General features: G+C 36.0%; 1 protein-coding gene across 1 annotated transcript in view; it reads right to left on the bottom strand.

The window, feature by feature from the left end:
• The window catches only part of LOC128660260 (uncharacterized), a 1,245,247-nt gene that overhangs the window by 1,030,680 nt on the left and 197,757 nt on the right, over window positions 1-16,810 (bottom strand). The window contains exon 7 of the mRNA XM_053714016.1: window positions 10,074-10,181. Coding sequence (XP_053569991.1) covers window positions 10,074-10,181 — 108 coding nt within the window. The remainder of the gene's footprint in view (window positions 1-10,073; window positions 10,182-16,810) is intronic.

Genomic DNA, 16,810 nt, shown 5'->3' with positions numbered 1-16,810 from the left:
TCGCCTTAGTTATCAAAGGCTCGAGACCGGCAAAAGTAGAATTTTGTGACGTAAGCATCGATCCGCCGGACTCAGTCCGACACAGATCGATTCTTACATCACTCCAGATGTTCCGCACACAAGTGCGGCACATTCTCACTACTTTTGCTAGCTATCAAAAAACTAGCAGGTACGCTCGGCACTTTTACGGCCCAGCGTACCTGGTTTTCAATCCGCCACCCCTGGAGGCGGCGGATCCCATAGGAATCAATGGGAGTCTGACCATAGCGAAAGTACAAGTTCTCTGCTGACAGACATCCCATTGATTTCTATGGGAGCTGTCTGCACCTAACACCCTAACATGTACCCCGAGTCTAAACACCACTAATCTGACCACCCCTACACCGCCGCAACTAAATAAAGTTATTACCCCCTAAACCGCCGCTCCCGGAGCCCACCGCAACTATAATAAATGTATTAACCCCTAAACCGCCGCTCCCTGAACCCGCCGCAACCTATATTAAATGTATTAACCCCTATCCTGCCCCCCCTACACCGTCGCCACCTATAATAAATTTATTAACCCCTATCCTGCCCCCCACTACGCCGCCGCCACTGTAATAAAATTATTAACCCCTAAACCTAAGTCTAACCCTAACCCTAACGCCCCCCTAACTTAAATATTAATTAAATAAATCTAAATAAATTTACTCTTATTAACTAAATGAATCCTATTTAAAACTAAATACTTACCTTTAAAATAAACCCTAATATAGCTACAATATAAATAATAATTATATTCTAGCTATCTTAGGATTTATATTTATTTTACAGGTAACTTTCAATTTATTTTAACCATGTACAATAACTATTAAATAGTTATTAACTATTTAATAGCTTACCTAGCTAAAATAAAGAGAAATTTACCTGTAAAATAAAAACTAACCTAAGTTACAATTACACCTAACACTACACTATACTTTAATAAATTATTCCTATTTAAAAATAAATACTTACCTGTAAAATAAACCCGAAGATAGCTACAATATAATTAATAATTATATTATAGCTATCTTAGGATTTATATTTATTTTACAGGTAACTTTGTATTTATTTTAGCTAGTTAGAATAGTTATTAAATAGTTATTAACTATTTAATAACTACCTAGCTAAAAGAAATACAAAATTACCTGTAAAATAAATCCTAACTTAAGTTACAATTAAACCTAATACTACACTATCATTAAATTAATTAAATAAACTACCTACAAATAACTACAATTAAATACAATTACATAAACTAACTAAAGTACAAAAAATAAAAAAAGCTAAGTTACAAAAAAATAAAAAAATAAGTTACAAACATGTTAAAAATATTACAACAATTTTAAGCTACTTACACCTAATCTAAGCCCCCTAATAAAATAACAAACCCCCCCAAAATAAAAAAATGCCCTACCCTATTCTAAATTAAATAAATTTCAAAGCTCTTTTACCTTACCAGCCTGTAAAAGAAAAATACAACCCCCCCAACATTAAAACCCACCACACACATACCCCTAATCTAACCCAAACCCCCCTTACAAAAACCTAACACTAATCCCCTGAAGATCATCCTACCTTGAGTCGTCTTCACTCAGCCGAGCCACCGATGGAACTGAAGAGGACATCCGGAGCGGAAGAAGTTAATCCTCCAAGCGGCGCTGAAGAAATCTTCCATCCGATGAAGTCATCATCCAGGCGGCGCTGAAGAAAAGTCTTCGATCCGGCCGATGTCATCTTCAAAGAGGCGCTGAAGAAGTCTTTTATCCGGGCAAAGTCATCTTCCAAGCCGGGTCTTGAATCTTCCTTCCGCCGACGCGGAACCACCTTCTTCACCGACGGACTACGACAAATGACGGCTCCTTTAAGGGACGTCATCCAAGATGGCGTCCCCTCAATTCCGATTGGCTGATAGGATTCTATCAGCCAATCGGAATTAAGGTAGGAAAAATCTGATTGGCTGATGGAATCAGCCAATCAGATTGAGCTCGCATTCTATTGGCTGTTCCGATCAGCCAATAGAATGCGAGCTCAATCTGATTGGCTGATTGGATCAGCCAATCGGATTGAACTTGAATCTGATTGGCTGATTCCATCAGCCAATCAGATTTTCCTACCTTAATTCCGATTGGCTGATAGAATCCTATCAGCCAATCGGAATTGAGGGGACGCCATCTTGGATGACGTCCCTTAAAGGAGCCGTCATTCGTCGTAGTCCGTCGGTGAAGAAGGTGGTTCCGCGTCGGCGGAAGGAAGATTCAAGACCCGGCTTGGAAGATGACTTCGCCCGGATAGAAGACTTCTTCAGCGCCTCTTTGAAGATGACATCGGCCGGATCAAAGACTTTTCTTCAGCGCCGCCTGGATGATGACTTCATCGGATGGAAGATTTCTTCAGTGCCGCTTGGAGGATTAACTTCTTCCGCTCCGGATGTCCTCTTCAGTTCCATCGGTGGCTCGGCTGAGTGAAGACGACTCAAGGTAGGATGATCTTCAGGGGATTAGTGTTAGGTTTTTGTAAGGGGGGTTTGGGTTAGATTAGGGGTATGTGTGTGGTGGGTTTTAATGTTGGGGGGGGTTGTATTTTTCTTTTACAGGCAAAAGAGCTGTTTTCTTTGGGGCATGCCCCCACAAATGGCCCTTTTAAGGGCTGGTAAGGTAAAAGAGCTTTGAAATTTATTTAATTTAGAATAGGGTAGGGCATTTTTTTATTTTGGGGGGGTTTGTTATTTTATTAGGGGGCTTAGATTAGGTGTAAGTAGCTTAAAATTGTTGTAATATTTTTAACATGTTTGTAACTTATTTTTTTATTTTTTGTAACTTAGCTTTTTTTATTTTTTGTACTTTAGTTAGTTTATGTAATTGTATTTAATTGTAGTTATTTGTAGGTAGTTTATTTAATTAATTTAATGATAGTGTAGTATTAGGTTTAATTGTAACTTAAGTTAGGATTTATTTTACAGGTAATTTTGTATTTCTTTTAGCTAGGTAGTTATTAAATAGTTAATAACTATTTAATAACTATTCTAACTAGCTAAAATAAATACAAAGTTACCTGTAAAATAAATATAAATCCTAAGATAGCTATAATATAATTATTAATTATATTGTAGCTATCTTAGGGTTTATTTTACAGGTAAGTATTTATTTTTAAATAGGAATAATTTATTAAAGTATAGTGTAGTGTTAGGTGTAATTGTAACTTAGGTTAGGATTTATTTCACAGGTACATTTCTCTTTATTTTAGCTAGGTAAGCTATTAAATAGTTAATAACTATTTAATAGCTATTGTACCTAGTTAAAATAAATTGAAAGGTACCTGTAAAATAAAAATAAATCCTAAGATAGCTAGAATATAATTATTATTTATATTGTAGCTATATTAGGGTTTATTTTTAAGGTAAGTATTTAGTTTTAAATAGGATTCATTTAGTTAATAAGAGTAAATTTATTTAGATTTATTTAATTAATATTTAAGTTAGGGGGGCGTTAGGGTTAGGGTTAGACTTAGGTTTAGGGGTTAATAATTTTATTACAGTGGCGGCGGCGTAGTGGGGGGCAGGATAGGGGTTAATAAATTTATTATAGGTGGCGACGGTGTAGGGGGGGCAGGATAGGGGTTAATAGGTTTAATATAGGTTGCGGCGGGTTCATGGAGCGGCGGTTTAGGGGTTAATATATTTATAAGAGTTGCGGCAGGGTCTAGGAGCGGCGGTTTAGGGGTTAATACATTTATGAGACTTGCGGCGGGGTCTAGGAGCGGCGGTTTAGGGGTTAGTAACTTTATTTAGTTGCGGGAGGCTCCGGGGGCGCCGGTATAGGGGGTAGAACAGTGCAGTTTAGTGTGAGTGCTTAGTGACAGGCTAGCAATAAAGCTGGGAAAAAGCCGAAGAGCAGCGAGATCGGATGAGTTATAACTGTCACAGTCCGCTGCTCATCGCCCCGCGGCTTTTTGACAGCTTTATTTGATAACTTAGGCGTATTTTTTCAGGTCCGCGGCGGCGAAGGTAGGCGAGCTTAGGCGGGCGTATTGGGCCGGCGAAGCCAGAAAAGTAGACGGCTTGATAACTACCCCCCCATGTGTGTACTATATACCTCATAGGTGTGAGGAGAAGCTCCCCTGTTTATATATTTTCAAGGGCAAGACTCCCTTAGATAACTAGCTACTCGTGGCAATACCTAATAGGTTTGTGCCTGCCTTTTGCAAGCCTCTACTCCTCCCCTAGACTCAAACAGACTCAAATAGATTCTAATCTCAGCGTGGAGTAACATTGCTTCCTATCCTATGTTTGTTATATCATAAATATATTATTTAGCATACATACAGATACTACAGTCCCCTCCACACTCTACCACATATATTTTGTGCAGTGTATCTCCTGTACTAATTTGATACTCCAGTACCATGTATAACTGAGATATCCTTCATTTTTAGCACCGAAGGGTATTTGGATACTGTACATCCCTACAAATCAGATCTACTATTCCATGTGTAACTTATTTTGGCACAATATCTCTGTTCATCTAATGTTTTAGGGCTATAGCACAGTTCCTAGTTAGGTGTTTTTTTTAATACCCTTAGCTCATAGGTACCAAGCACCTGTTTGTAAATAAATATCTATACGTACCCATAGATACTCCTAGTAGCACTCTAATTTAAAATTTTTAACTACTTTAGAGCACCATTAGTCTTTGAGTTAGCTGTATGGCAGTAATATTGGAGATTTTTCTCTATAAGAGTATATGTTGAACATAGGAAGGCTCCAAGTCCTAGACACGGTACATTATAGATTTTGACTGCTATTTATTAGCCTAAAAATATTTTTCCAACCCCTGTTTACTGGTCTTGTGTGGCGACACTGCCAGCGGCCGAGGTGGTAAGCCATACATAACATAATTAACCACATTTCAACATGAGGGGTTATTTTCAATCCACGCATGCCACTTACTGCACTGGGTTATTTGAGTCTATAGGTTTTCTTTCCTTTCGGCAATATAACCTTTTAAGCCATATGAATAGTGGTTAAGACTTTGCGCAATAGTTTAATTTTCTTTCTGAGTCTACTGGGACTATGATGTGATTTGCAGCTCTGTCACATAGCAATAGGGGATAGGTTTCCAGTGCAGGCTGGACCTGCTTTGACACTCTTGTCGCCCAATTCATGGTACTCCATATAAATCGCATAAACCTTGGTCAACCTACCACCTCCTTCCCCCAACCCCCCCCGTAATGTACCTCCTAATGTTGGGGGGTTATCTATATGGCTTATCTTGTCTATGCCATACTCTAACTATCCATACCTACATACTTTACCACACTATTTACACAGCAAGTTTATATATTCACTCTTATTATTGCTTCCAATACCAATCACTAACTATTCTAAAAATTAAAAAACCCGAGGTTTATTAATGAGATCCAAAAGTGGTCTCCTGAGTTACAATTTCCTTCTTTCGCTTCATTGCTACTTGTTGCTTTTGTTGGCCCAAAAGTAATTTATTATGTCATATAGAAGGTTCCTGAAGGATTAACACTATCTGTTTAATGTTTGCAAGCTATGTAACTTGTTGGCTATACGCCTCTTTCATGTCTATTTTATTACTCCTGTAACATTGAAGCCTTATTTCATGTGACGTAAGAATTTGTTATGATGTTCTATGTATGCCTTTAACTAAACCTCAATAAAAATTATAAATAATAAAAAAAAAAAAATGTGTTTCATTTGCCTCACCCCTGCAGAACCAGAAAAAGTACAGCTTATGACATGTTTAATCAAATCTGTCTGGAATAACATCATTTTTTATATACTCTTTCTCAGGTTATTGCAAAATAAAAAAAATCACAAACAAATTCCTCTACACTAAATTATACATCATTTGAGTCAATGTATACATAAATAGGCATGCATATCGTAAAAACAGGGTGAAAATGCTCTCTTAGACACACACCTAATGTCAGACCCTGAGAAAAGTCTTAACCCTATTGCAACATACACTTGTAATGCAGCCGTAAATAAATTATTGTTAGAATGGTGTATTCAGACAAATATTAGCATGAGAATTTTTTTTTCAAATAATATTGGTTATTTAAATATTGAAAAAAAATAGAGTAACATTTAATGCCTATAAAGAAGTGGGCAACACCATATTGTAGCTTAGGTTTCCTTTTCTGCTTAGGCCAATTAGGGATGGTTATAAATATATCTTACAAGAGTGTTCAACCAATAACTGTGTAGAATATAGTTGTGTCTGCACTTCCACTTCTAACAGGTATTAGAAAGTCCACAACATCCATAATTAAATAACAGGTAAATAGAACAAAACAAATAATAAAAATATATTGCAAAGTTCTTTTACTACTTATAATAAAACATTCTATATCAATATCTCAAAGTGTTTAATGCCCCTTTAAACCTTTTGACTTGACCATGTGATGACCATACAGTCAAGGGAATGCATATCACATGGTCAATAAAAAATAGCATAAACCAGGTTTAGAGTAAATAAAAATGTAGCTGTGCCTCTTTCTCATTCAAAAACAAATCTTTGAGATCACTTAATTAAAGCAACATTTTCCTCAAACATTTATATCTTGTATTTAAAAGAGTAGCAGTTAAACATGTTAAAAATATTTTTTGCATGAAAATAAAATAGGATTGCCAGCTGTCTAATACTGGACAATCGGTCTGTGACTGTGCACAATGTTTTTGTTCCCCAAAACTCTACATCAGCCCTTACTCTTGACCTCACAATGTATACTTTTTACAATTAAATTATATTAGTTTGTTAAAAAAAAAAAAAGTGACAGATTGTTATTACGTAGGCACCCTACAACCCAGTTGCATCCATTAATCACCCCTTTAAAATGCAGATTTCCAGCCCAAGCTGCTGCAGCCCACCGGGAAATCTCCTGGTATCCTGGTAGGCCAATCCAGCCTTGGGCCTTTTACTTTTAGCAAACACTCATTGACCTAAATAAAGTGGATATTTAAGTGCCCAGTATTTTTGTGAGGATTTTACTGGACAGCCTGTTAATATACTGGACTGTCCGGTTGAATATTGGACACCTGGCAACCCTAAACAAGTGTTTTCCACTGAAGCAGACAACAATTTTAAATATCAGTATTAAACAAATATTGCCCTCATGCCAGGGAAAGGCTGCTCTAGACAGATTTTAAGCAGAGGTGGAATGGTACAGCAAGAAAAATCACACGTGGATAACTGTTTAGGCATCATAAGCCATGGCATTTTTCTGCTTGCTTCATAGTGAAGCTGGTATAGGGCTTCTGAGTAATGTATACTTCATGTGTATATTCTTTAACAATCTGAACAAGGGGTTTCAACTGGAGCATAGGACTCTGGGTAAGACTATGTAAGAATGACTAATCTTTTAACTTATATTGAGTCTGGTTTGGATGCCCTACTATTTACTATGCAGCAAACAAAAATGTATGACATGCTGATAAAGGCTATAAGGTCGAAACAGTTGTCTAATGTGTTTACATGAGATTTTAATTACTGTACCCACAAATGCCTGCTATGCTAAAATGGACATTAAACTGTTGGGCACAACTACAATAGAATGGTTACTACTCACTATCATATTGTTTTTCCTCCTTTAACTGCAACTCTATTTAAATGGACAGTCTAGTCAAAATTAAACTTTCATGATTTGGATAGGGCATGCAATTTTAAACAACTTTCCAATTTACTTTTAACATCAAATTTGCTTTGTTCTCTTAGTATTCTTTGTGAAAGCTAAACCTAGGTAGGCTCATATGCTAAGTACAGTGATATAGTTTTAAATGCTCCCTTTTGGATGGAAAATAGAAACATTGAGTACAATCTCCCTTTAATAGAAGAGAATAACCTTGGTCTGACATTGCTGCAAAAAGTGTAATTTCTTAAACCACATTACAAAAATGTTGGTAATAGAAAAGGGAGGGGGCTGAACTGCAGCTCTAGGGAAAAAAAGGTTTCATAATATCCTTATCATATTTTAAATATTTTTTTAACTTTGTTCAAACTACTGGATGACGTAGAAATGCATCAATACAAATAAATATGGTATAGACCATTTTAACTCTCCTTTGGTAATTCACATTTGTTCCAATATTTCTATATTTTTTTTAGTATTTTATTTGCATTGGGGTATTTTTTTTATTTTTTTTTTAACTAAAAGACTATGGAACAGATTTATTGCAAGTGATGAAAGAAACAGCTTATTTTCTAAGTCATTGGTTTTAGTATACACATAATTACTCTACTTAATATTTACATTAACAATGGTTTATTTAGTATCCCTGTCGGTGTGTCATCAAGTCTATAAAGCATATGAATATGGCATTGACTCTTGTAAGAAAGGACAAAAAAAGCTTTATAAAATTGTTTTTGATGCCTTTGTGTCCCTGTCCAAGAAACAATTTCATGGAAGATTTGCAGAGCAACTTTAAAAATAAAAAAAATAAAAATCAATCAACAAAACAATGAGTTAAAACAATGTCCAATGGAAAACGGATCACTGACATTTATCTCCTGCAGAATATTTATGTTTACTGGTATTGCACTTTTATTGTATTTCCATCTAATTTATCCCTTTCCATCCACAAGTTCAAAAGCAGCCCATATGTACTGCTGATGCAGGGAGCCAATCATAATTCACACAAAAACCCAGCATTCCCTGACATCTTATTATTTGTACAGCAATCATTTCCTGTGGAGATACTTGTTCAATTTGCTACAACTGCTGTGAATTTTGGTCCACTACACAGATAGAACAAATACTTCAAATGCTATTAAAAATGGTAGATTAACCCTTTTTTCTAAAGAAAAGTAACTCTGATGAAGGTCGACAATGTATTTAGAATGGAACATTAGGTTTAAGAGCCTCTCAATTGTCTTATTGCAAAAGGAAACAGCTATTACAGTACATAAGAAATACGTACATTCAAAATCAAGAATATAATGTCAATAACATTGATTGCTAGTCAATTCCATAACAGAGAATAATTATGAGGTGCAAGGCAGAGAGAGGGATTAATGAGTAGCAGAATGAAGCAATTCAGCTACAGATTATGAAAATGCTATTTTGTCAACAAGATTATATTCGGCGGCATCTAAAGTGGAAAATCGCTATTAAAAGCCTTCCATCAAGTAATGCCTGCAATACAATTTTACTCCTACTTATTCATAATTCAAAGATATTTTTAATAGCTTTGCATAAAGTGAGTGAAAACGACCAGAAAGACATTTATTTCTGTGTTTAAGTGACTAATATGATTAACTTATGTTGGCTTTATTGAAATCCATAAACACAGTAATATTTACTGAGCCCTACAAAGATTTATAACGGAGAACAGATTGTATTTATGTAAAGAGAAAAGTAAGTTTAGATAAAATAGCAGTGGAAACAGTGGGATTTTGCAAATGAACTTGGTATATGCAAAAATATTTTTAGAGCGCTAGCCTTTTTTTTGTTTTTTACTACAAATGACAATTATGAAGTGTTATATGTAGACACACACACACACACTGTAGACACAGTATATATATATATATATATATATATATATATATATATATATATATATATATATATATATATATATAATATCGATATTCTCCACAGGACCTTTTTAGTGGGTACACCACTCGGCTGATTTGACCAGCCGGCAAAAATTTATCCAAAATTAGCTAATATTTTAAATGTTCAATTTGTATTGCACAAATTATCATTAAATACATTTATGTTAAATTATGAAAGTAATTTGTGCTTTGGATAGCAGAAAATTATATAATATTAGAAAATATTACACTGCCCCCACCCGGCTATTTCATAATGGCACCTGGCCGGCAACTCAAAGTGTTTAATCAAAATATCCCTTCTGGCTATGTCCAGTTGATTTCAGTGTCAGATTTAGATTGTAAGTCTGTAAATAAACGACAACAGTTGCTTATAAATACATGGGGTAGCTACAACATTCAGGAAGAGGACAACATAACAGAGTTTAGGGCTACATGAACCTATATATTCACTGCCAACAATATTCTTACTTCTAGCAATTCTGGGATAGCCTGGTCTTGATCCAGTAACTCTTCTTCCTTTTTTTGCAGACTTGGCAACCACTGAGCTACACTCTTCAGCAGATAGTCCTTCCCTTCCTGTGAAAAAGGATATGTTCCATTAATAAAATAAAACAAGTGTAAGATGTTTTTAACATACACAAACAAGATATATGCACAACGCAAATTCTGTCTTTCTATAATATAGCCATATATTGCTTCTAGTAATTAGAAAAACTGTGTCTAAGTGTACAGAAAATAAAGCAAATAAATCTTGGAAGGTGAAAAAGTAGATTGAAAGCATAAAAAAATAAATTTCAGTGGCAATATCCATTGGGTGCTTCCACGGCACTTTCTCAAGGATGTATAATAAAGTGTTTTATTGAACGTCTTTAGTAGATGATGAGATGCACTGAAAATGCAGGCTTTTATATATAGCTCTAATAAATACATCTGTAATTTCTCATGCTTATTATACAACTGTGAATAAAACTTGAACCAGCTTTAAGTCAATCAAAAAGTCAATACTAATAAACATATAATAAATTCCATGCAGCCTTCTAAAACAGTTATATTTTACATTTGAATTATGCATGGCAGTCAAAATTCCTTTTTGCCAACAATAAAAATGTTTTTAACATATTCCTGGTTGGGGAAATTAAATGCTTTATGACTGTAAAACACAACAGAAACTAACAGATGAGCGGGAGAAGCAGTTTTGCACAATAAAGCTCAATGTTTTGCATTTAGGACACAAAAACCAAAAGGTAGATTATGAAAATAATGGTAAATTATACATAACTGATATAAAGGGAATGAAACAAGATTTTTTTTATTGAATTACGGCCACATCTAATTTGTTTTCAAGTTCATATAAAAGCTGAATCCCTTGTTTCCTCTGTGAGTATATTCCTTTAGTGCTTTGTTGTGTTCCTGCAATGATGCACCATATGGTAGAGGAATCTTGATCTTTCGAAACGTCTTCATCTTAACCTAGGGTTGATCAGCACCACCAATTTGCCCTGGATGTTAAACTAACATTAGTAATATTGGTAGGCAAGTGCCCATTTGTAAGAATAGATATTGTACTGAATTCTTCCACCCCCTAGTCTTTTAATAATTGACTATATAACTACTGGTACAGGGAAACTTTGTACTTTAGTGGAGCTGCATTAACAACTGTTTATTTGATAGACCTAGATGTTTATCTTTAACTATATATTGTTGTTCTCTTTTTTCTTTGTACCTTATAGAGATATTACAATCTAACTACTACTCCACCTGCTTAATCTGAATTATTAGTAATGATGGTTCCCTTATCATTATGCCATCAATTTTAGACAATGGGTCCAAAATAAGCCCTTCCATTCTTTTTCCCCTCATACTCCCCTTTCTAATTTTATTCAGGGGTCAGCGGTCCAAGAGTGGCCAATATATTTCAGTATGTGGAAATTACCTATCACTAAGATTTAACATATAAAGGGACAGATCTTACAATATCATCATAAAAATTAGGTTTTCGCAATGTACAATACATATTCTATTGCACACACAGATACAGCAATTTTGTTCATGTATGGCTATTCTGTCATGCCTTAATATTGTGCTTCTGATGCCTATGGAGCTAACTCGTAATACCAGCACACATTTGCGTGCGCTGGTATTACTCAGTGGAGCGCAAATATCGCTTTAGCGAAAGCAATATCTTGTGCTCCACTTATAATCTGACCCAAAATGTCTTTGAGAGAACTATAACCAGTTTGCAATATACATTATTTATTTTGACTTGTTTTGCTGTAATGCCTGCAACATTCTACAAAATGATCGGTTAACACAGAACAGAAGCTAATTTTCTTCTGTCTCCAACTGGCTACAACAAAGGAACAACTACTACCTACTCATCATTTACAAGTGCTTGTTAGTGAATCTCTGCCTCTTCACATTGGACACCACCATCTTGGAATTTAAGTACACTCACATACTGTGAGAGAAGTGGTAGTCATTCACAGATCAGCGATGTTGTTTTTATGCTTGACAAGCTTTATTATTCTCTTCAGTATAGGATGCACAATACAGAGCAATAGCTGCACATTTTTGCAGTGGGCACATTTCTCTTTATTATTGCTGAGGCCTTTCTATATTTGTTGTGTAAATTTTAAACTGTGTAAAAAACTGCAAATATGTAAAGCTTTTGTTTTCTGTTGTGTAAGCGAAAGTGCAAGGTAAAGCTGGCAAAAGGCAGTAGCATCACTAAGCTGAAAGCTTCTATCACAGGATGTTACAATACACACGCTACAAGAAGGAGGTCCCAGTATAAGGATACAGAGCTTCTGTGATAGGTTAAAATAAGAGAACTACTTTAAAGAGAGCTGCAGGTACCGGAGGGAAATGCACACATGGTGAGTAGTAACCATGTTACTGAAGCTGTAACCAAAAGATTAAAGGGACAGTGTACTGTAAAATTGATTTCGCCTAATGTGTTCCCAATTACTTTTTTTTCAGTATAAAATGTATGAGAAATTGCTCCTTAATGTTTCCTTTTGTAAATTAAGTAGCTGTATTTGCTCTTTGAAACCACAACCCATCAAAAAAGGCTAAGCTTGCAAACAGAGTAGACAACATCCTTATCTTTTCACTTAAACACTTCGCTATCTTATCTCTGTCTCTATACAATACTTAGAAAGAACAATTAAAAATGAGCATTTTAGAATTTTATTTATCCCACTTCCCATTGGGAGTGCAATTTCTTCTGCTGACTGTGTTTGCATAGCTTGTCAATAGCCTATACTTAAAGGGACAGTCAACACTAAAAATTGTTATTGTTTAAAAAGATAGATAACCTTTACTTCACATTCTCTAGCTTTGCACAACCAAAATTGTTATATTAATATACTTTATAACCTTTAAACCTCTAAATATCTGCCTGTTTCTAAGCCACTAAAGACAGTCTTTTAATCACATGCTTTTTTATTTGCTTTTCACAACAGGGGAGTGCTAGTTCAGGTGAGTCATATAGATAACATTGTGCTCATACCCGTGGGTTGTGGCAGACACTGCACTAATTGAATTAATTGCAAGTCAATAGATAGTAAATAAAAAAAGTCAGGGGACTGTCAGAAGAGGCTTAGATACAAGGTAATCCCAGAGATAAAAGTATATTAATATAACAGTGTTGGTTATGCAAAACTGGGGAATGGGTAATAACAAAATTTATGCTAACCTGACAAATTCTTTTCTTTCCTGGCATGGTCCACAAATTCATTCATTACTGTTGGGAATGTGTTGACTCTCAATGCCATTGTAAAGAAAAAGGGATTATCTATCTTCTTAAACAATAAAAACATTTGAGTTGACTGTCCATTTAAGAATACAAACTTTCAGTACAGGTAGGGATACCACAGGCAAAATCCGCTATTTCAAATGTCAATATAAAGGCAAAAGAGCTATTTGTAAACAATTTGATACATTCCCGCAGGTAAAATGGATAACTGAGAACAAATTAAAGGACAGTTTTGGGTAAACTGTCCTTTTAAGTGAAAGTGTAATGGTGGTTCTACTGGTTTTGCATTTACATCCGTTCATTTAGTAGTATTCTCTATTACATATCTAGTATTGCACAATATGTTTTATAAAATATATTATAAGTGCATCAGGGCCCCAATTTTACCAGTGTACTTTTGTAATGTTTGCAATCAGCAGAAGCTGAATATGTAGTTCTATAACAGCTTCATTTTAACTGTGAGATTATGCACTTTTGTACAAACAAACAAATATATACGTCTCTGCACTTAAAAAAGTAAAAAACAATGCTTATTCCTTCAATTAAAATTTATGGAGAGTTAAGGCAGGGCTTGGCCAAGCAGGCTAATGGCCGCGTAACTGTTCTGTTCCGGGACAACAGTCGGACCAACAATTGAATAAACAGTGCTTAACTTTGCCGAAACACTATACCCTGAGACTTAATACCCACGGAGTCAGATGTGAGGGTTCTAGAGCTTGAAACGAGCGGATCGGCTCGCAATTACAGTCACTCAAACTGACAACGGACGCATCGCCGCAATCTTGGGGCCCACGCAGCTTCTGACGAAGCATTCTGAAATGTGACTCACCTTAACAACTTGACTTTGGGGGTCCACTAGCAGGTACAGGGAACTGAAATCCATACATAACTAACCCTAAGCTAACGGAAATGGGCATTAAGCCGCAACAAATCCGTTCTGAGCATAGACAGTAAAACAGACCGTCCTCCACTATAAACTGTGGCAGTGACTAATGTGGCCCTCTACAACGTCATGCTTGGGAATTTCAGTGAGAATCTCATAACTCACCCCTTGAAAACCTACCAATCTGAGTTTTAAAGTAGCGTGAGCCAAATATTTCAAGATCCTGTGCCAAATACTCACGTTATAACCCTGTTTGAAGGCTGCAGATCACTTACTCTAAATCAAAAAGGGGTTTTAAACGTAAACCTATATTAAAAATCTTCTGCTAGTTCCTGACGATCCTTGCTCCTTCTTTCATAATAAGCATAATATTGCCATACTGCCTATATGTAGTCTCCATCTTTTGGACTTTTAGTCTAACTTAATCAAGACCCCTGCCATTCTAAAGTCTAAGTAAGAGGTCTACAAATATAATAGTCGTTTGATCCATTCAATGAGACGCAACAAACATGGCTTCCAAAAATAAAACTAAAGGGGATAAAAATTCTAACTGTCAGCCTAACTCAGCCGCATTGGTCAGTTCCTTTTTCCACCCCAATACAGCCGACGTACCAGACCCTAGTACTGCTGACACTCTGCACCTACCGATCCTCTACCATAGCTCAAGCGAGATATATCTAATCTCCTGTCTACAGAGGACTTTGATTCTCTCAAATCCCTCATCACCAGAAAACTGACTAATATGCGCAAAGATATCTCTGAAATGGGAGAAAGAATAGTAGAAATGGAAGAAATGCAAGAATCTACAAGCGACTTAATAGGCTCCTTATATACGCAATCTAATATGCAAGAATCTAAAATAGACGTTTTACAAGAAAAAATAGAAGATCTTGAAAACAGGAGCAGGAGGAGCAACCTTCGTATTAGAGGGGTTCCTGAATCCATAAAGTCTACAGACCTGATGGACTATCTACAAGGCCTCTTTTAACACATAAAAGAAAATCCTCAGGCCCCTCTGATAGGAATTGAAAGGGCCCACAGAACATTACGACCACCACCTCCTGCCTCTGCTCCTCCCAGAGACATAATACTAAAGTTTCTCAGATTTACTGATAGAGAAGACACCTGGATAAAGGCAAGATCACTACGCACAATTTCCTACTTGGATCATGACCTACAAATATACACAGACCTTTGCCCCAGCACTATTCAGAAACACAAATAAGTCAGTTTCATTACTTCAACACTACAAGACAAGCAGATCAAATATCGCTGGGGCTTCCCGTTTAGTCTTATTGTCTCTCATGTAGAAAATACACATATCTACAGGGGCTTACAGGACAAACTCTCCAAAGGCCTAGGGATCCCCTTGAAACCTCCGGGACCTCCCTCCTCATCAGATGGATAACAACCTACAAACTCTAACATTCAAACCCCAGCAATGCTGAAGTCACCCTGGCACAGGGTTCAACCTCTCAAAAAGAGAAAGGAAAGAACAATCACGTCATCCACCTCACCATCTGATCGACCATAACTTGGAAGATCCCTTTATGTCTACATTTGGTGAGAAAATTGTGTTTCAATAATCTGGACTCTAGACCATACGTACCTTAATTGTCTAGAAATAGAAATTGTCTTCTAATAACTGCTTAAAAATATATAGTAATTTCACTAGTTTTACTTACTATATATGATGCATTACAGACATGTGCTGTTTATGTACTGAGCCCACCCAGGGTAAATTTAAAATGTTAATTGTTTTATGTTCAAACAATCGATTAAGTCTATTTACACTGTTACTAATTCATATAGTTTCGAGGTCCCTTCTGTTGTCGGACCTCTGATTGACATTGATAAAATTGCAATCCAAGATATGGTTAACAACCATTTCCCTAACCCAGTTATTTATTGTAAGTGTTATTATTCTTGTAAAGTAATCCTTATAATTGTCTTTGCATGGTACTCCTCGTCTACAGTTTATCTCTACAACTCTCATTCATACATAAATACAATCCCTTCCTCATGCTTCACTAGCTCATATCTCACATATCCTTCACTACAGCGATTAACCCGATACATCTACACCCATAGCAATATACATGTCTAAACACACTAAAAGAAACCTCACTTTCCTCTCGATCAACTCAAAGGGACTGAATAACCCACATAAAAGGAACATTGCAGTAAGGGACCTTAAGAATAAAGGAGGTGAACTGATTTTCTTGCAGGTATCCCACTTTATTAAAGGCAAAGAGCCTAAAACCATTCTCTATAAATTTTGACCCTCCTAGTATGCCTCCAATAGCACCAAAACTAATGAAGTTGGTATTCTTGTGAAAACGGGAGTCCCCTTCCACTTGTTTGACTCACACAAGGATAGAGAGGGCAGATTCATAATCCTAGTTGGCAAATTATATAATACAGTTACCACACTAGTTTGTGCATATGCCCCAAATGCCAGCCAGGATAAATATATCTCCTATCTATCCAAAAAGATTCTGGAAGTTACAAAAGGTCTGCTCATCATAGGGGGAGATCTCAATGTCTCTCTAAGCCCTTCCCTAG

This window comes from Bombina bombina, chromosome 5, assembly GCF_027579735.1.
Source record: "Bombina bombina isolate aBomBom1 chromosome 5, aBomBom1.pri, whole genome shotgun sequence".
Lineage (NCBI taxonomy): Eukaryota > Metazoa > Chordata > Amphibia > Anura > Bombinatoridae > Bombina > Bombina bombina.
The sequence above is the reverse complement of the archived record's forward strand: the minus strand, read 5'-3'. Positions and strand labels throughout refer to the sequence as shown.